The 20,728-nt window shown below is 35.6% G+C and overlaps 1 protein-coding gene across 6 annotated transcripts in view; it reads left to right on the forward strand.

Moving 5' to 3' along the window:
• The first annotated feature begins 131 nt into the window (after positions 1 to 131).
• The window catches only part of LOC106160755 (vitamin D3 receptor), a 34,229-nt gene continuing 13,632 nt past the window's right edge, over positions 132 to 20,728 (forward strand). The window contains exons 1-3 of one of the 6 annotated variants that reach the window (XM_087012645.1): positions 132 to 397; positions 7,272 to 7,493; positions 18,187 to 18,272. In XM_087012645.1, coding sequence (XP_086868771.1) covers positions 7,478 to 7,493; positions 18,187 to 18,272 — 102 coding nt within the window. In that variant the 5' untranslated portion in view covers positions 132 to 397; positions 7,272 to 7,477. Of the gene's footprint in view, positions 422 to 7,271; positions 7,494 to 16,200; positions 16,782 to 18,186; positions 18,277 to 20,728 lie in introns of those variants that run through there. The other 5 variants (XM_087012655.1, XM_087012673.1, XM_013537429.2 and 2 more) reach the window with 5 other exon arrangements.

Raw genomic sequence — 20,728 nt, forward strand, 5'->3', positions numbered from 1 at the left:
TAATATAATTGGATGGAAAAGATTGCTTGGCTTGTACAGGTAGACTTGTTATATATAGCGCTGTCTACATTTGGTGCGCATGTCCGCAGATGAGGTCAAGGAACTCCAGCAGATGACCTTGTCTGAGGACAACCCATTTAACTCTCCGGTAAAGGAGGCCAGAATGCGATCAATGAGATCGTTCATGAATATTTGTTGTGGCTGGTAATCTTCGAATATTAACAAGGTAAACGACAAAATACTTGTTTCGTGCAGAAACGAAGAATACCAGGGTTGTTCCAGTAAATACTTAACCGGTTAGAACCATGCCGTGTGCAGAAGAGTATCACATCCACCTCGGACTATTGTGACCTCGTCCTGGAAAGTTTCTGTCGACTGGTGTAGTGCTGCCTGCTCGGTAGGTATTCTTATGTTCCTTAAGGTAAGGACCCTGGATGATAGTTTTATCATGGTATTTTATAAAATGTAATAAAGAAAAAAGCACACGCTCGGCAAGGTTCATAAAAAGTGAAAATACCGTTTCATTTTCATTCGTACAGTACAGAGATATGTGCGGGCTATGCACAGATTGTTTATTTATTTTCAGTCCTTGCTTACGTTTGGGAAAGTTTGACATGGCGTGCTGGATTAAGTTAATATGTCTTACACTGCATAAATATCACACACACACATGTACACGAAGGTGGGTAAAAATCTTGTGTCATAATTAGACCTACCTTGCAAGGGGGTGCATAAGTAACATAATTTTTGCAATGATGTCCAAACTGGACGAAGAACAAAACTGTTTAAATTATTTCAATCTTCCATAACTTTTTTAGCATTCATTCACTCATTATAAACTTGGTTCTTTTATTGCAATCATTAAAAATGAAAGCATGTCTTATATGTACATCATTCAGGATCCTCAAATGTTGTTCATTATGTTAATAAAAGTTTGAGTATCACCCATTACATACACTATACTAGTAGATGTGTTGTTTGGCATTCATCGATATTCCCACACTTTACCACATAGTAAAGTGAAGGTCATCCTCAGAAACCCCATTTTCTGGATACTATAGTATCTGCTTCACTGTCTGGATCCTATATATATATATATATATATATATATATATATATATAGCTGTTAAAAATTAATTTCATTATAACAGCATAACAATTATTCCTTCAAATTATTGATAAAAAATGCATATTGCAAAAAATAAAACTAATGAATAAAATTTAAGAAAATGAAAATAAATAATAATAATTATAAATAGAACCATTCCTTGCCCCCAAGTTGATAGAAATGCCATCAAGAAAATTTTAATATTGACACTATTGACACTACTGTTTAATTTTTGTAGGTATTTTTCAGATCTCAGCACAGTCTAAACAATAATGGTTACTTTTACTCCCCCCTGATGTCTCTCTCTGATGAAGGATCTGAGGTTGATGCCCATGCTTTCTGCCTTATTGTGAAGAAAGTTATAAATCTGTATGCCCCTTTTGAAGAAGAGGGGTATATTGCTTCCATCTGTCCATAACCATACATTGTCGGACCAGTGAATGGAGAGTGATTTGGTCAATGGTATTCATATTCGGTAATGTTCTTCATCACTTGTAGATGGCCCCAATTGAGTTTGAAGACAGTAGGTCAAAGGTTAAGGTCACATTCACTTTAAACACAAAATTCCTGTGGGACAATTAAATAGAGAGTGATTTGGATTACAGTCCTTATATTTGGCTGAGAGGTTTGGGGTTTGGTTCAGGGCATCTATATTTGACAAACACTCTTGTTGATCTAAATTGTTATATTGTGGTGCTCAGAGGCAGTTGCAACATGGCATGGGGTCATTTCCAGTGCTGTCAGTGCTCTGTGACACAAAGCATTAAAAGACCAGGTTAAGGATATTGTATCCCTTTATTATCATCCAGATACTGAAAATAAGTTTTTTCCTGCATTTAATTATTCAGTAATTCATATCTTTGTGCTGATTTAAAACAATGAAATAAACCCCCCAAAAATATAAAATATCAGCATTTATATATTTTGTTGCAATGTAAAAGCATAGGCAACTCAAAGCTTTTATCATCAATTTCACACCTTTCTATTTTGAGGTGAGACAGCAATCAGTATGGGGCGTAACTTCATCCCTGAACAAGATTTTATCACGAAAATTGGCAGAGTTGACAAGGAGTGCATAAGTAACAATCCCAGACCTACCCAACTACCAGACTCTGCACCGAATGATCCTGAATTCACCAGTATTTGGACCACACTACCCGTTTTCAAGGTGTGCGTCAGTACGCATTTTGAAGTATCAGTCATGACACCACTCTTGCCTAGTATGCGATGTGATAGCGATGATTCTCAGCAGGGTTGGAAAGAATGGCAACTCATCTCAAAATTTATTCGGGGTATGATACTGTGAAATGCATACTGACGCATACCTTGAAAATGGGTAGTGTGGTCCGATCTACCGGTGAATTCGGGATCATTCGGTGCCCAGTCTGGTAGTTGGGTAGACCTGAATTCCCTGCCGTCATTTTGGTTTGGAGTTGTGAGCCCCTAGAAACAGATTTTCATTAAACAAAGGCATTATTTTGCTTTATCAGTGATAAATTCTGAACTAAAATTTTAAAGAAATAATCACTGGCAAGGTTTTGGAGTATTTAATATTGTCATTAAATCGGTGTTGAAGCGGTGATCATGGGTGCTCAGGTAAAAGAGAAATTTGAGGTTTTGGAGTATTTAATATTGTCATTAAATCGGTGTTGAAGCGGTGATCATGGGTGCTCAGGTAAAAGAGAAATTTGAGAAACCGATTTTTCAGTTTTTACCCAAAAATCACAATTATGACGTCACCCGTAAGATGACATGTGTAAATGTTAATCAATTTAGTCACTGAACACTGAACATTTATTAGTTACCCAAAAGAATGTGTTTAAGGCAGTTAATTAATAGTTTTGGGTGAAGGGTAACAATATCCGTAATGAGACAATGAACACATGATTATTCATCAAAAAGTCAGTGGAACTTTATACAATCATTTGGGTTACAGCAGTATACCTTGTACTTTATCAGGCAAAAACTATAAACAATGAATGCCAACCTTAATACATTACTTTTAAACCTTCAGGTCAAACTCATGGACATTTCTCAATGACAAGTATATAGAAAAGTATTTCAAACACATACTGATATTTATCCACTTCACATTTGAATAAAGAATAAATTCAAAATGTGACACTGTTATCAGTAATAAAAATCATACTGTTTTTGATTACTATCATTCTGGCAAGATATCAAGACTATGAAAAGGAAATTGGTATATCATGATCATCTTAAGGCACATTAAGTAGACTTATGGTCTCTGATGAGGATTCAGTAGCTTTAATGTCTTTTTTCTAAAGGCCTTATTGATTTTCCCAACCAGTTGACAGCTTTGATAAAGGTACCTGCTAGCCGCAATGTATCAGGCTGCTTTAGGTAGGAGGGATTATTGACTAAGATAATTTTCAGTAGAAGTTTACTGTAAAAAAAACTCTGACAGATGTCACCAGTTGGCCAGATTTCTTAACATGAGCATAAAGGTTCATAGTAGGGTTCCCTTGGGTTCTGGTTGCTTGGTGATTTCAGATAGATTCTTGTTATTTAAATTTATGTCACTCTGATTCTGAAGGTGACCTTAAAGCTACCACCAAGTTCAAGTTGCTATCCAAAAGATGGAAGCCATTCATTTTTAGAAATTGAAGCATTGTGGATAAAAAATGAGATAAATTATTTAAAAAAGCTTTTTTCCCAAATGCTCCCAATGCAGAGCTCATTAAATGAATAAAGAGGTGCTGAATAATGTTCATCTGAATGACAAACATACCCATAGAAACAGAACTTAAACTGAACATCAGTGCATATCTATGCTTTGTTTTGTTTTTGTCTGAGTACTAAGAGACCAATTAAAATAATCAAAACAAGAACAAAAAATATTGATAAAATATCTAAAAATAAGAATGCAGTATTCTTACTTGGTAAGAACTAGTTATCACTGCCCTCCTTTATGGCTGTGAATCATGGAGTCTACAAAGCCATGCAAGGAAGCTGAACCACTTCTACACCATTTGTCATAATTTTTTTTATTAACATCAATTGGCAAGATGATATTCCAGACACTGAGGTTCTTAGATGTGTTTGCAATTCAGACCATTGGCTCCCTAATAGATTTCTATGGCTTACTGCATTAAGTGCTCCCAAGGTGATGCCGCAATAATAATAGAATAACAAAAAAAAAAAAAAAAGTTGATAGTAAAGTAAAAAGTAAAATAAAATAAAATGTCAAAAATATGCTTTAAACTTCGCTGAAGGTCTTCGACAATAATATGTGGGAGCAGATTGTGCTAGACAGAGGGAAGTGGGAAGCATTTTTACACAAGGGTACAATTATCTATCAAAAGGAAACAGCAGCAAATTGGCGCAGAAAGACAAGGGAAGAAAATGAGAACAGTTTTCCAACAACAGCCACTATTCCTTGCCAGAGATCCTCTATTAGAGCAGCCAACTTTGTAATCAACCCTCACCCCAATGAGACTGGATGGCCTTCATCAATTTTTATGAATGAACAACAAAAACAAGATTTCTTAATTACTAGTAAACAATTCTGTAAAAAATGGGTCCTTTAAATCATTTAAATCAAAGTGAATTGATGAGGACTTTAGTCACAGAAAGGATCTTATTGTTGATGAGGATGATGTGATACATATTAGAACAGCATTTCTAATTAAAATTCCCCATCAAAGATTGCTCAAAGAACACATTTTTATGTTTGGTATATTCAATATAAACATTTGATATACATGAACATGTAGCTTTCCACATGATTCTGTGGAGTAAAACACTTCTTTAATGTGTGGAATTACATTGCAGTTGAAAGGATCTCTTGTGCAGATGACGGGAGTTTTTATTTTCATGGGTAATGATATGTGAATTGCTCTAGTGTGAATTGAAAATGTGGCATTTGGTTATTTAATTCCCTTTTCTTGTTTTGGAGAGAAATCAAAAGCAAAAAAATCAACTACTCAATGATGTCATTAGGTTTATCAGCAACAGCCAAGGGACAAGTGGAAATGTTAAACAAAGTACAATAATGTAGACAAAAAATAGAAAGATGCTTGTATATAGTATTAAGTATATAGTACTTGGCATAAATATTTGTAATGCTTTGTCCCAAATTGTTTATCCTTGAAACCACTTTTATTAAAAGTTTAAATTTATTTCACTTCTGATATCTTAATTTATTCCATTGTATTTGCATTGATTAAGTATTGTTGTATTTCTACAAAATTGTGAAAATTTAATTAAGAGAAAACTAGTTGGATTTCTGATCAGAAGTGGAATCAGTTGAAGAAAGTGAAGATATCAATCCTGATCAAACATTGACGCATATTTTTCATTGGATTGATGTGGAACATAGGGGTTACCTGTAAATGGTAGGCATGTTGATCTTTGGGTAGTCATGCTGTACATTTACTTTGACAGGATGTATCATACTTTAGATGTGTGGATCTCTGTTCAACTTTTGGAACACTGATGTATTAAACTTCAAAATACAAAAATATATATTCAGACAGGCTGTTTAAATGTTGATTTGTGTATGAATATTCAGGCCCGTAGCTAGCAATTTCAAAAGGGGTTCTTTTTCTGAAAAAGTGGACCTTTTCCCATAAAAACCTCATGTACCAAGATCAAATTTTACCCAGAGTAGACCTTTCTCAGCAAAAGGGGCGGTTCTTTCGAACCCCCGAACCCCCCCTGGCTACGGGCCTGATATTGTATTGTACAACCAGCTATGTACTTGAGGTACTTTGACTTTAGCCTGGAACTGTCATGTCTTCTGCATTTTGCTAATACAGATCTTTGTTACTGTCCTTTAATTTGCCTTCACAATATGGAGTTTGCTCATCCATAATTATTTTATTAACAAGAGATTTAAGGGCCAGTCAGTGTATTTTCATAGATGTGATATTTGTCATAAAATGCCAGCATTTTTGTGTAATTGCTGGTTTCCTTTAGGTATAAAAGCCACTTTAAGCCTTGGTTAACACAAAAATATATATTTTTAACAAAACTGTTTCTCTTAGAATTTTTCAGAGAGGGTAGGTTACTGATGTATTTTACACCAATGAAATTTACTGTTGACACCAAGGTTAATTGCAGAACTTAATGTTTCATAATGCAGTTGCATCCATTGTGAGAAAATGACATAAAAGTAGTTTTTATGATCTCAGGTGACCAGTTATAATGTTCAAAATGCCTACATGCTGTAGCAGCTATGAAAATGAGTGAGGTTCTATCACAGTGGTATGCTAAACTGAGCTGGTGATTTATACCCTGGTACTTCCGTCTTATATGATAAGTACAGTAGTACGCCTAGAAAAAAAATTTAAACCAATAGCATGTTAACATTCAAATTTCGACAATTACACCTGATAATTCAACAACATTCTTCTGCTATCGACTGTTATTGAGTTCTAGAAGATGCTCTACTTTTCCTTTCAGTGGCAGCATCAGTGCATTACCTCCAGGCACGACTCCCGTTGGCAGTGTTCTGGCATTTACTGTTGCATTTTTGTACTCCGAAAAGCTGAACATACTGGGAACATCATAATTTCTTAGTTTTCTCCTTGGTTTTCCACCACACAATTCAGTAAGCACCATTCGGGGTCGAAGTGGTCGCTGCAGATTCTCTGTGTTTCGACACTACGCTTGAATTTTAAAACTTCTAAGCATTGATCCAAAACAAAATAGTCTGAGGTCTTTTTATTGTATCCTTGATTATGGCACCCAGGTGCAACACAAGTTTGCAGCATGTTGTTCTATGACACATCGATTTTTGGTCAACTGTCCACGTATTATCGTAACAACACACTGACAACATGTGCACTCAACAGTCCATATATTAGACACTTATAACCTCACTAGAAACTGACCAATCAGAAAGTTGTCATTTAAGTTGCCCCTTTTCTTACTTCAAAAGATTTTTTAAAATTTTCTTTGTTGTTAATCTATTGTATTTATTTTGTTAATAAATCATTGAAATCGTGTTTTTAGAGCACAGTAAGACTTCAACCTGATGCTACAGAGGTAGTTTTTGATGTACTCTGATACTCTGGGCAAGATGAGTCACATTGATGTCAATTTGGTATTTACTGAAAATACATTGTGATTTCAAGTAATTTCTGTGTTTTATAAAAATAGATGTCACTTGACATTAGTTTTATGTTACAAATTTTAGGAAATCATCATCAGAGTTCTAAATCATGTGAAGAAACAATGAGCCGTTAAAGAGAGAGGATGGTTTGATTAAAGAGCACTACCTGATGTTTTAATGACATTCTGTAGGAGTTCATTTGAGTTTTTTTTGGAACTGTTTGGATAAAACTTCAAGAGACTTTGACATGTTTAGACAGATTTACATTCACTTCTGTTGTTTTAAACTTGATGAGTGTCTTTCAAGGTAAGTTTGGTATGCTACGAGTATTAAAAATGCAAATTAGCCTTGTTAAACATTTGTTGGAAATAAGGACATACTGGGTAATTTTGCTGTGACTTTTGTGATTATTTGAGAAAGTGGAAGCGTGGACCCTACCAAGAGCAATGATTTACCTATACCAAGGCACAGTAATAAGATTTTTGCAGAAATTTTGAAATTTGGAAGCAATTACTTATATTAAATAATAAGATTCTTAAAATTTCTGATAAACGGAATTGGAATTCTAGCAGTTGCACCTGGTCAACAGCCAATGGCTAAATTTCAGTGATGGTGTTAATTGTACCACCAGCGTTAGCGCTGGCGGTACACATGGTTTCGGTCTCGTCCGGATCGTTCCGCCGGCTCTGCCGGCTCCGCCAGACGGCTACTGTTACCGCTTCTCCTCCTAGACGGTAAGGGCCCCCGTACCCATCTCTTGGATTTAGGTCACCTATAATCTCAGCTCGTTCCACGTAAAATTTGGGCTTTGCCGGTATTGGGGTCTGGGTGTGGCACTCATTGCAATGCACCCTTGTCCAAAAATGGCAAAATTAAATGCTAATTATCTACCCTACGGAAGGGGTTATGGGAAAAATTTCTACAGACGGCTTTCCAAAAGTCATATGTGTAGATTTCAAATATGCCCTTGGATTTGACCTTTGACCTTTACTTCAAGGTCAAATGGGCCAAAATTTTCAAAAAAATAATATTTTTTATGAAAAAAATTTTTTTTGCCCTGTTATTCAGACACCACACAGACTTAACCAATAATATTATTGGAAAGTGTTACCCTTCAGGTCATCTTTCATCTCCGTGAATTTGGGGTCAATCGGTGCATTTTCACTGGAGTAACGGCCATAAGATGCCGAAACTGAAAACTGTCTCTAATTCGGGAACCGTTAATGCTAGAGACCCATACTTTTTTGCATTTTGTAGAGCATGTAAAGCACAACACTGGGAGTGGTCTCCGTTTTTTTGTATTCCAAACGGTTTTCGAGTTACGCTATCAAAAAGTACATATTGGTGGTGAAAGCAAAATGTGCAGTACGGTATAGTCAGGTGGCTCAGTCCAATTTTTTTCCAGAATTGTGCAATAGATGATAAAAGCATGAAACTTTCCCCGATGAATAACCAATGGGTGTTCATCTATTTTGGATCAGGGGGTTGACAAACACCCAATGGTCATTCATCGTGGAAAATTTCATGCTGTTATCATCTTTTGCACAATTCTGGATAAAATTTGGACTGAGCCGCCTGACTACTTTTCACCATGAAATAAACTTTGCATATTTTGCTTCCCTTTCATATCCAAAACTGGCAGAGATAGGTCCATAGTTACTATTGGACTTGAATAGGAAGTCATATACTGGCAATCTAAATGTGACCTTGAAATTGACCTTTGACCTACTTTTCACCATGAACTAACCTTTGCAAATTTTGTTTCCCTTTTATCTCCAAAACTGGCAGAGATAGGTCCATAGTTACTATTGAATTTGAATAGGAAGTCATATACTGGCAATCTAAGTGTGACCTTGAAATTGACCTTTGACCTACTTTTCACCATGAACTGAACTTTGCAAATTTTGCTTCCCTTTTATCTCCCAAACTGGCAGAGATAGGTCCATAGTTACTATTGAACTTGAATGGGAAGTCATATACTGGCAATCTAAGTGTGACCTTGAAATTGACCTTTGACCTACTTTTCACCATGAACTAAACTTTGCAAATTTTGCTTCCCTTCTATCTCCCAAACTGGCAGAGATAGGTCCATAGTTACTATTGAACTTGAATGGGAAGTCATATACTGGCAATCTAAATGTGACCTTGAAATTGACCTTTGACCTACTTTTTACCATGAACTGAACTCTGCAAATTTTGCTTCCCTTTTATCTCCAAAACTGGCAGAGATAGGTCCATAGTTACTATTGAACTTTAATAGGAAGTCATATACTGGCAATCCAAATGTGACCTTGAAATTGACCTTTGACCTACTTTACACCATGAACTGAACTTTGCAAATTTTGCTTCCCTTTTATCTCCAAAACTGGCAGAGATAGGTCCATAGTTTCTATTGAACTTGAATAGGAAGTCATACACTGGCAATCTAAATGTGACCTTGAAATTGACCTTTGACCTACTTTTCACCATGAACTGAACTTTGCAAATTTTGCTTCCCTTTTATCTCCCAAACTGGCAGAGATAGGTCCATAGTTACTATTGAACTTGAATGGGAAGTCATACACTGGCAATCTAAATGTGACCTTGAAATTGACCTTTGACCTTCTTTTCACCATGAACTGAATTTTGCAAATTTTGCTTCCCTTTCATATCCAAAACTGGCAGAGATAGGTCCATAGTTACTATTGAAGTTGAATAGGAAGTCATATACTGGCAATCTAAATGTGACCTTGAAATTGACCTTTGACCTACTTTTCACCATGAACTGAATTTTGCAAATTTTGCTGCCCTTTTATCTCCAAAACTGGCAGAGATAGGTCCATAGTTACTATTGAACTTTAATAGGAAGTCATATACTGGCAATCCAAATGTGACCTTGAAATTGACCTTTGACCTACTTTACACCATGAACTGAACTTTGCAAATTTTGCTTCCCTTTTATCTCCCAAACTGGCAGAGATAGGTCCATAGTTACTATTGAACTTGAATAGGAAGTCATATACTGGCAATCTAAGTGTGACCTTGAAATTGACCTTTGACCTACTTTTCACCATGAACTAAACTTTGCAAATTTTGCTTCCCTTCTATCTCCCAAACTGGCAGAGATAGGTCCATAGTTACTATTGAACTTGAATGGGAAGTCATACACTGGCAATCTAAATGTGACCTTGAAATTGACCTTTGACCTTCTTTTCACCATGAACTGAATTTTGCAAATTTTGCTTCCCTTTCATATCCAAAACTGGCAGAGATAGGTCCATAGTTACTATTGAAGTTGAATAGGAAGTCATATACTGGCAATCTAAATGTGACCTTGAAATTGATCTTTGACCTACTTTTCACCATGAACTGAACTTTGCAAATTTTGCTTTCCTTTTATCTCCAAAACTGGCAGAGATAGGTCCATAGTTACTATTGAAGTTGAATAGGAAGCCATACACTGGCAATCTTAATGTGACCTTGAAATTGACCTTTGACCTACTTTTCACCATGAACTGAATTTTGCAAATTTTGCTGCCCTTTTATCTCCAAAACTGGCAGAGATAGGTCCATAGTTACTATTGAACTTTAATAGGAAGTCATATACTGGCAATCCAAATGTGACCTTGAAATTGACCTTTGACCTACTTTACACCATGAACTGAACTTTGCAAATTTTGCTTCCCTTTTATCTCCAAAACTGGCAGAGATAGGTCCATAGTTTCTATTGAACTTGAATAGGAAGTCATACACTGGCAATCTAAATGTGACCTTGAAATTGACCTTTGACCTACTTTTCACCATGAACTGAACTTTGCAAATTTTGCTTCCCTTTTATCTCCAAAACTGGCAGAGATAGGTCCATAGTTACTATTGAACTTGAATAGAAAGTCATACACTGGCAATCTAAATGTGACCTTGAAATTGACCTTTGACCTTCTTTTCACCATGAACTGAATTTTGCAAATTTTGCTTCCCTTTCATATCCAAAACTGGCAGAGATAGGTCCATAGTTACTATTGAAGTTGAATAGGAAGTCATATACTGGCAATCTAAATGTGACCTTGAAATTGACCTTTGACCTACTTTTCACCATGAACTGAACTTTGCAAATTTTGCTTTCCTTTTATCTCCAAAACTGGCAGAGATAGGTCCATAGTTACTATTGAAGTTGAATAGGAAGCCATACACTGGCAATCTTAATGTGACCTTGAAATTGACCTTTGACCTACTTTTCACCATGAACTGAATTTTGCAAATTTTGCTGCCCTTTTATCTCCAAAACTGGCAGAGATAGGTCCATAGTTACTATTGAACTTTAATAGGAAGTCATATACTGGCAATCCAAATGTGACCTTGAAATTGACCTTTGACCTACTTTACACCATGAACTGAACTTTGCAAATTTTGCTTCCCTTTTATCTCCAAAACTGGCAGAGATAGGTCCATAGTTTCTATTGAACTTGAATAGGAAGTCATACACTGGCAATCTAAATGTGACCTTGAAATTGACCTTTGACCTACTTTTCACCATGAACTGAACTTTGCAAATTTTGCTTCCCTTTTATCTCCAAAACTGGCAGAGATAGGTCCATAGTTACTATTGAACTTGAATAGAAAGTCATACACTGGCAATCTAAATGTGACCTTGAAATTGACCTTTGACCTTCTTTTCACCATGAACTGAATTTTGCAAATTTTGCTTCCCTTTCATATCCAAAACTGGCAGAGATAGGTCCATAGTTACTATTGAAGTTGAATAGGAAGTCATATACTGGCAATCTAAATGTGACCTTGAAATTGACCTTTGACCTACTTTTCACCATGAACTGAACTTTGCAAATTTTGCTTTCCTTTTATCTCCAAAACTGGCAGAGATAGGTCCATAGTTACTATTGAACTAGAATAGGAAGCCATACACTGGCAATCTAAATGTGACCTTGAAATTGACCGTTGACCTACTTTTCACCATGAACTGAACTTTGCAAAATTTTGCTTCCCTTTTATCTCCCAAACTGGCAGAGATAGGTCCAAAGTTACTTTTGAAGTTGAATACGAAGTCATATACTGGCAATCTTACTGTGAAATTGACCTTTCACCTACCATTTGATGAACTTTTGATATATTTTTTTGCATATTTTGAAAATTCTTGTTGATTGCATTTTTACAGCTTGTCAAGCAAAAGACTGGTGGCTGTGTCCCTTATTTTGTGTATGTGGGGGGTCTATACGAATGCGCTTGCTCCAGCTGGTGGTACAATATTCGGAGGCGGTATCGCCTCTCTGATCCTCTAGTTTGATACTTGAAACATACACATAGCCATAAGCAAAAATAGAATAGAATGTTATGTAGCATTATTTATCTATATAGTAATAGGAAATCACCCGAAGTCTCCGTTTCACGTTTTTCTCCCAAAGTACAATGATTTGTTAGCAACTGACAGGTATTAGCAATGCCTTAGGGCAGTGAGAAGGTACTAGTAGTGGTCGTAGTTTGCATTTGGTATCATTATTAGGTTAGTTATCCTGAGGATAGCAGTCATTTTTATGTACAGACACAGATGTGTCTGTACATATTGCCATCACCTGCGTCTGTCGTCGCCGATGGCGATGGCGATGGCGATGGCGATGCCGATGCCGGCGCCGTGCACTTTCCTTGTAAACACGATAAGTGGAGGGCAGTTTTACTTTTTGGCTTTATATTTACAGAGCTGATGAATATTCATAAAATGCAGGTCAAGTTCGAAAATCAGCATGATCGGGCCATTATTGTAGAAGTTATGCTGTTTTTTCACTTTTCAGCATATTTTTCACATTTCCTCAGATTCAATTCTTAGGCATGTTAACAGTCTCATTATTAAACTAATAAGATACGTAAAAGTTTTTGTTTGACATTTCCTGCATCTTTACAACATTGTTAGTTGATTTTTTAAAAATGATGGTAAACTTGTTATCATGTATTGTGTAATAAAGTTTCAAAAATGGAAATAAACTCATATCATTCGGTTTGTCAGATTCAATCATTCACTATGTTCAGAATCTCAGAATGGAAGAAATTGGACATTTAACACTGCTCTGTTGATATTTTTCCCATCTCATCAATTTTCTTAGTTGATAATATAAAAATGGCAGTAAACTGTTAATTTTGTTTTATGTTAAAAATTGTTAAAAATGGGAAAAAAAACATTTCAGAACAGTGCTCAGGGATGCTAGTGGGGTCCGGAAAGAAAACCTGAACTTTTTTTTGGCAAAGACCGGGGGGGGGGGGGGGGGGGGGTACAAATTGATTATGAAACAATTACTATATTTCAAATTTTATTTAATAAATATATTGCAATATATGTCATCACAACTTCATGGTAATTTTCAACAGTTGTTTCCAAGGATAATCTTGACATTGACAAGATGGAAGTGCCATCAGTACATAAACACCTACCACCCATAGTAGACAGTAATGATCCCTCACGTAAGCTTGATAATCACCAGCATGATAATGATACTCACTAAATGTTAATCCCTTTCATTTATCATTTTCAAAGATTGGTAATGGCTAATATCGTCTGTTCCCCTCTCCGCGAAATCCATTTAGTTTGGTTTAGTTCAAAATTCCGCGCACGCGGTGTCAAAACTTTCCACATGGGTGCCGACATTAAAGCCTACATTTCCAACCAATCAAGCGCCATAAATAAATCACGTGCTACGGTTGTGACTAGATATTGTGTTGAAACGCAGCTCTGTCGCAATGGTTGAAATGCGACGTTCCTCTGACGCATCGTTCGTCCAGTCCGCGACCACGTTAAAAACGAGAATTCCGGAACAAAATATAGTACCAGAAAATTTTATAACTGGACGCAAAAAACCGGAATTCCGGTAAAAACCGGAAGACTAGCATCCCTGAGTGCTGTCTTGTTTACATTTTGGCATTTTCAAGTTGTGACTTTGAAGTTCCATGGGCCTGAAGACCTTTGCTAGTCACATTTTCTGAATATCCATGATACTAATATTTTATTCTTAAAAATTGATGGTCATCATGCTGTTAAACATTATGTAATATTGCATCAAAATTTGAAAAAAACCTATTTTGGGCACTGCTCCCATGATGACCATTTAAGAAAAACCATGTCACTTACTGTTCTCAAACAGTACAGTAAATATATACAGATGTGTCTGTACATATTGCCATCACCTGCGTCTGTCGTCGTCGTCGCCGTCGTTGCCGTGCACTTTCCTTGTAAACACGATAAGTGGAAGGCAGTTTTACTTTTTGGCTTTATATTTACAGAGCTGATGAATATTCATAAAACGCAGGTCAAGTTCTAAAATCAGCATGATCGGGCCATTATTGTAGAAGTTATGCTGTTTTTTCACTTTTCAGCATATATGCAACACTGTAAACACATTTCAAGGAAAACCGATAGGCCTGTTGTCGTGAAACTCTCAGGAATAATCGATCTTACTAAAACGGAGGTCAAGTTCGAAAATCTGCATGCAGCCTGAGTTGGAAAAGCAGTCTAATTGGCTTCTTTTTCTGGAAGTTATACATTTTCAAAGTGTGAACTTGAACTCTCATGGGCCTGAAGCCTTATGCTTGTTACACATTTTACTTTCATTGGTATTACCTGTTGAGCATAATTAAAATTTGATGTTGAATTTACAGTTTAACATAATGTACTTTTGCATCTGAATTGACAGTAGCCTATTTTGTGCATAGTTATTTCCTGCTTTTTGTCTGTACATTTGACAGCTTTGCTGCCTTGTTAACCAATGGATAGCAAAACAAGCAATAAGAAGTATCTAGAGTTTGGAAAACATTGCTTTATCCACAATGTTGATGAAACTGGACCCATTTGTAGTTTACTTTTTGAATGGTGTTCTGTATTGTTGCAGTACAGTTACATTCTTACTGAACTCTTGAAATCTAAATTTGCAGTGAGGTACAAGAAGTCTTTCAAAAGGTCCATGTCAAGTCAGCTTGTTTAGTGGGGTTTGAATTAACAAATGGCTCTCCACAAGGAGACAGTCAGTTATGTGTCGCGTCAATCTCGCATCTATGGACTTCAGTAAGTGGCAAAACAGACATAGCCATGTCATTTTTGGGGCTCAAAGCTCTGTAGTAAAAGACAAATGCAGCATGGGCCTTGTCAATTCTGCTGCTATAGGGCTTAATAACATACAAGTGACATAGTGCGTGTCATTTTCACATGTTAAAGGGCGTCTAAAAGATGCACGCATGGGTTCATATGGGCCATAGTAGAATAGACCAACCAACCTTTCAGGAAAAACGAGGAATTGGTACTTAGTGCTGCAGCACTTAAAATATAGAAACTTTGTGTCATTTGTGACAAGACCCTCTGGTCTTTTTGAAAAATATGGATCTGCTTGTTAAAAATCTTACTGACAAGAAAAAAAAAACACTATATAATACAATATGCATACCAGTAATGCTAAATAAACTGGTTTGTTGATATAGTTCCCTACCTTATTTTTATTTTATTTTTTCCAATCATTGTATTTTTGCTATCACTAATAATACATGCATAATACATGCCCTCATGACTCTTGGATATGCTGAATAAAACAGTTTATCTTGTCTGTGTTTTATATTTTGTTATTGTATGTATTCAGTTATTTTAATGAAGTGAAGATGACAGAACATACTCAGAGCCTTTTATGTAAGTTTTAAATGAGACAGTATTTTTGTTTCACATTAAATTTACTGTGTGGCTTTGTTTGGCAAAGAAGAAGGTTGCTTTTGAAAATCGGCAAGATCGGTTTACATTTACAGTAATTATTCCGTTTTTTTGCATAATTTTGGTGATGTTCTCCCCATAACTGCCAAACCGTATTTTGTTTTACATTAAATTTACTGAGAAGCTATGTTTGGTAAAGATGCAGGTTGCTTTTGAAAATTGGCATGATTGGTTTATATTTACGGCAATTATTCTGTTTTTTTTTTTTTTTTTTTTTTTTGATTATTTTATTTTTCACACATTAGCATTTTTAGGGGCTTTTATAGCCCATGAAACTGAATTACTTGCTTGTTTTTTAATATCCATGTTACCTGTAGTATATGATGTAAGTGGGTAAAAATGCTGTTTTAAAGCATTATCTAATAGTGCATCAAAATTGGTCAAATTATTTTTTGATGTTCTCTTTTCTGTGTCTGAATGTCTGAACATTTGTCAGCTTTACTGCCTTGGTTCCTGTATTGAGCCTGCATATTTGTCTGCTTTGATGTCTAGTTATTTACATTGCATTTATATAAAATTTGCTTTTTGAAAAAAGGGGCATCCCTGTCTTCTGCATTTTTCATCTATTGGAACTCGCATGTTGAAAATTACGTCTTTTTAAACCACAAGATATTTGATTAAGTCTCTTCTTTGAATGCTTAGTACTGTTCTGTATGAAAATCGAACATTGCTTTCCCTACAATAAATAAGGTTTATCAAAATAGAATAACTGGGTTGGCTGAGTGCAAATTGGTCATGTTGTGTCAGCCAGCATACTGATTGAAATCTTCATGCTTTTTTAATTAGTAGGCCAAGGTCTACGAATAGGTAGCATAGGAAAAATGTCTTCAAAGCGATGGTGAGGAAATGCAGGACACTTGAACAATGTATGTGAGTGAGTGAAGGTGCACATATAATATAGGGTAATCGCACTGTAAGCAACTGACGAGACTGTAGGTCCAAGTGTTTATTGTTTGTTTTTATTTCTGGTAGTTTTTGCATTTTCACCTAGCGCATGGTTTGCATTAACAGCATACATCAAGCTTATTGAGATAGAGGACAAGGTAGGCTGCCACTGAACCATTCATTTATGAACCTGTTATGGGGTATTTAACTAAGCAGACTGGTTTATGTAAGATCTAAGCAATGTACATGTTAGGATTGTTCACCTACTAAATTACAGTTTGAGTGAATTTTTGTCAAAGAAATTATGCATAGGCCCTTAATGGCCTTTGCTTGTAGATAGCATTATTTCATGCATTGAATGTTGTCTAAGTTTTGAAGAAGTGGAAGTGTGGCACCTCATTTTGTCTCATTATTTATCAAGTGTCTAAGTATGAAGTACCAGTCTGGTTATGATGGACTATTTCTATATAATATATATATAGATGTTTGAAGTGTAGCATCCATTATGTCTTAACAGAAGAGAAAAAAAGCAGTTCTGTTTTATCAAGGCATCATGATATGGTGAAAAGTTTTTGATTTAAACACCAACAGTAACAGCAATGTTCTCAAAAAGATGGTCTTCATTTATATTGTGTGATGTGCATCTCAATTTATAGAATCTGGTTTGTGAACTTATGACTGTGTATCAAGGAATTTTGCATATAAAGTGCAATAATTTTTGTTGTATATATTATTCATTATAATGTAGGTTTTTTTTTATTCAAAGATTGTAGCCAGGGAGGAATAAGTAATGTGTGTAGAAAAGTGTTAAGATATGTGCAGGTTGATTGAAACACTACATTACTGGGGTTGGTTGTAGGATGTCCCCCCTTTCCTACTCCTCGTCAGTTGTTCTCAGGTCAGATAGGACTTCAAAATTAAAAGACTTAATATCAACTTGGCATAGCAGAATATTGGAGAAGAAAAGGAGAAAAAAAGCTAACAATATAAACCCTTCAACATTTTTTTGAAAATTTTAAGTATGGGGAGAGGGGTCAGGGGAAAATCATCTTGGTTCACCTGTTAACAGGTTGCTTATTTTTTATGATTACCTATTGGCCAAAATTTTGCTCATATTTGGAAGCTAATAACTGTGGAAAGTGAGTTACTTGTATCAATTACTTTAATTTCCAAACTACAGCAACATATTTTATTGTGGTTATTCTTAGCTGGATTTCACCTAAACTGTCCTGATTCTGGGATCACATAGTACTTTTTATGGTTCAGAGATTTTGCCTTTTAACATATACAAATGTATTTATTTGTTATTTATTTTCTTTTTTTTTCCATCAAATTTCACATTTGATAATATCTTTTTTATTTATGCACAATAAATTTCAATTTCAGAGTTCTGTCAGAAGCCAATAATGGATGGAGAGGATGCATCTTGCAGTGAATCTCCACCATATTTACCAGACTCATCGAGTCAGTCGGTAGGTAAAGGCAATGTGTTTGGCATATTTACATTTACTAGAATTATACTTTTTCTATTAGCACGACATCTTGGGACACATGAAATAAAAGAAACTCCTCTTACCCTTTCCTCACTAGCATGTGAATTATGTCTAAATATCCAAGCTACTTATCTTTCCCAATAAAGCCCTTAAATTTAATGTATTTCTTGTAAACCAAAATCTGGTCTAAAGGATTTTGTATTAAACTCAATCATATAAAAGTCTTACATCTATAAAAGTCTAAGTCATTTTGCTGAGGACGTCATATCAGTGGTTTGGTTATTAATGCAATATTTTCAATTTCTTGATGTGGCCTACTTTCTGGGCTTGTTTCAGAAAATTATTAGCAGCAAGTGGGAACTGTGTATGAGTACGCGTACTTAAGGATGGTGCAACCAATTTCTTTAAATCACTGTTTACATTTTCTCTCTAATTGACTTACAATTACACCTATTTTTCATAGGGAGCATTCACATCGAGAAGAGCCGAGTAAGGCCGCGACCTAAATATGGTGGACCTACATGAAAGGAAGACGACTAATCTTTTAATGGTCTTTCTGCCTCTCACACGCCCCCCCCCCCCCCACACACACACAAACGTTGTCACTCGACGGTTGAATTGAGCTGAGATTTAATTACTGTGCTCCTGCAGGGACGACGTGTGGTGAGGACTAACAGGATTAGTGGTCTTCCTTTCATATAGGTATGCCATATTTAGGTCGCTGCCTTACTAGACCTCGGCTCTTCTCGATGTGAATGCTCCCATAGGTATTGGTAAACAAGATAAAAGTTTGTGTCACTGGTTTGTTTCTAAAAAGTTTATCAATAACTGACCAGTTTTGGTAAATTTATCTGCAATGGTTCCAGAGTTATGCTCTCCCACTTCATAGGTGAAAATGGTACCTTAGCACAATAACAGCCCTACCTGATATATCGATATGTTGATCAGTAGAGACCATGCATTTATATATGCTAAATATGATAGATTAATACATACCCTTTAAATTAAAAAAAAAAGAAAGAATTCGAATGAGGTGATATAATGATATATTTCAGGCTATGTAATCTTAACAATTTGAAACCCCTCAAATAAAAGTTTATCTGAAGCATACCTGGTGTTGATATTTCCTTTGGAACTTTAGAATCTCATTATCAATGTCAAGTTTAGCATTGTGGCATCTTGAAAAAAATAGAATGCTGTATATAATGTACAATGGTCTTTTTTGTTGTGAAAGACAAAGCTAGGTCATTTTAGATTCTCAGCAGTATGTGTCTATAATGAATTTTCAGGAAGATGGATGGCATTCAAAATGAATTATGATCTATTTAGAAATAAGTTTAATGAATTAAAATTGTACAAAACATCAAATCCAAGTTCAGGCATGGCTTGAGCAATGCTTTGTGAGGCTTAGACATGTTTTTCTTGAAAAATGGGATTTGGCACCAAAATCCCATATAGAATACCATTAGAACATTCTTATAGTTGACTCTATCTAGGTCATCGATTGGCAGAATGTCTCACATTGATGTGTCATGTGTCAGAAAAATTGCATTTCCCTGTGGCGCTTGCAAGTTTGTCATTTGACTCCCACTGCTAAGTGCATTAGCTATGCTCATTGGTGAATCTACTGAGACAGTGCTGAAAGAAATCTATGCATAGACATGGAAAAAGAATTTATGCTTCTGATTTTATAAAATAATAAAAAAATGACTTTTTTCTAAGTTGTTGATGATTGCTGAGGGGCTTAAATCAATAATGGGGAATTTCATGTTGTGTGACAATGCTTTATCTTGTTGTCAGAAATCATATTTTTTAGTGAAATGGCAGCACGTTTCCCATATTTTAGTTTAAGCCCAGGGTGACTTGCTGCCAGTGACAATAAATTTTACTCAGAATTTTTGGATTTTAGTCTTAATTTTTAGAATAAATGCTTGGTATAGATAAATAACTAAGTTGTCTATATTATTTCCTTTGCCAACGAGTTTATGTTTTTGCTGGCTGTTTGATAGCAATATTAAGGAAAAAGTTGTTGACAAATCTTGATAGATTTTTCAGGACAGTTTAAAATGGTGGTTTAAAACAAAGCCACTGCCAGGCAGTTTAAGATGCATTTTTTGCTTTATCAAAAACACAGCATTTTGGTCCACCACCTATGTGAATGAAGATTTCACACCTAAATCCGACACCTAGGAAACATGATGCTAACCTAGACATGGAGGTCTCGGTCAAGGTTAAGTAAGGTATGGGCCTTGGGTCTAGTTTCCTAAGCAGATTGAGGACATCACCATGTTGACTTAGTCCATGAAACTGCAGGATGAAAGGATGATAAAACAATTGTTGTTCAGATTAATTATTATTCAGAACTTGCTACTTTTTATTTCTTTCATCAGTGAGGTGATAATAAATAAATAAATAAATAAATAAATAAATAAATA

This window comes from Lingula anatina, chromosome 1, assembly GCF_051362555.1.
Source record: "Lingula anatina isolate TDL-2025a chromosome 1, LinAna3.0, whole genome shotgun sequence".
Taxonomy (NCBI): domain Eukaryota; kingdom Metazoa; phylum Brachiopoda; class Lingulata; order Lingulida; family Lingulidae; genus Lingula; species Lingula anatina.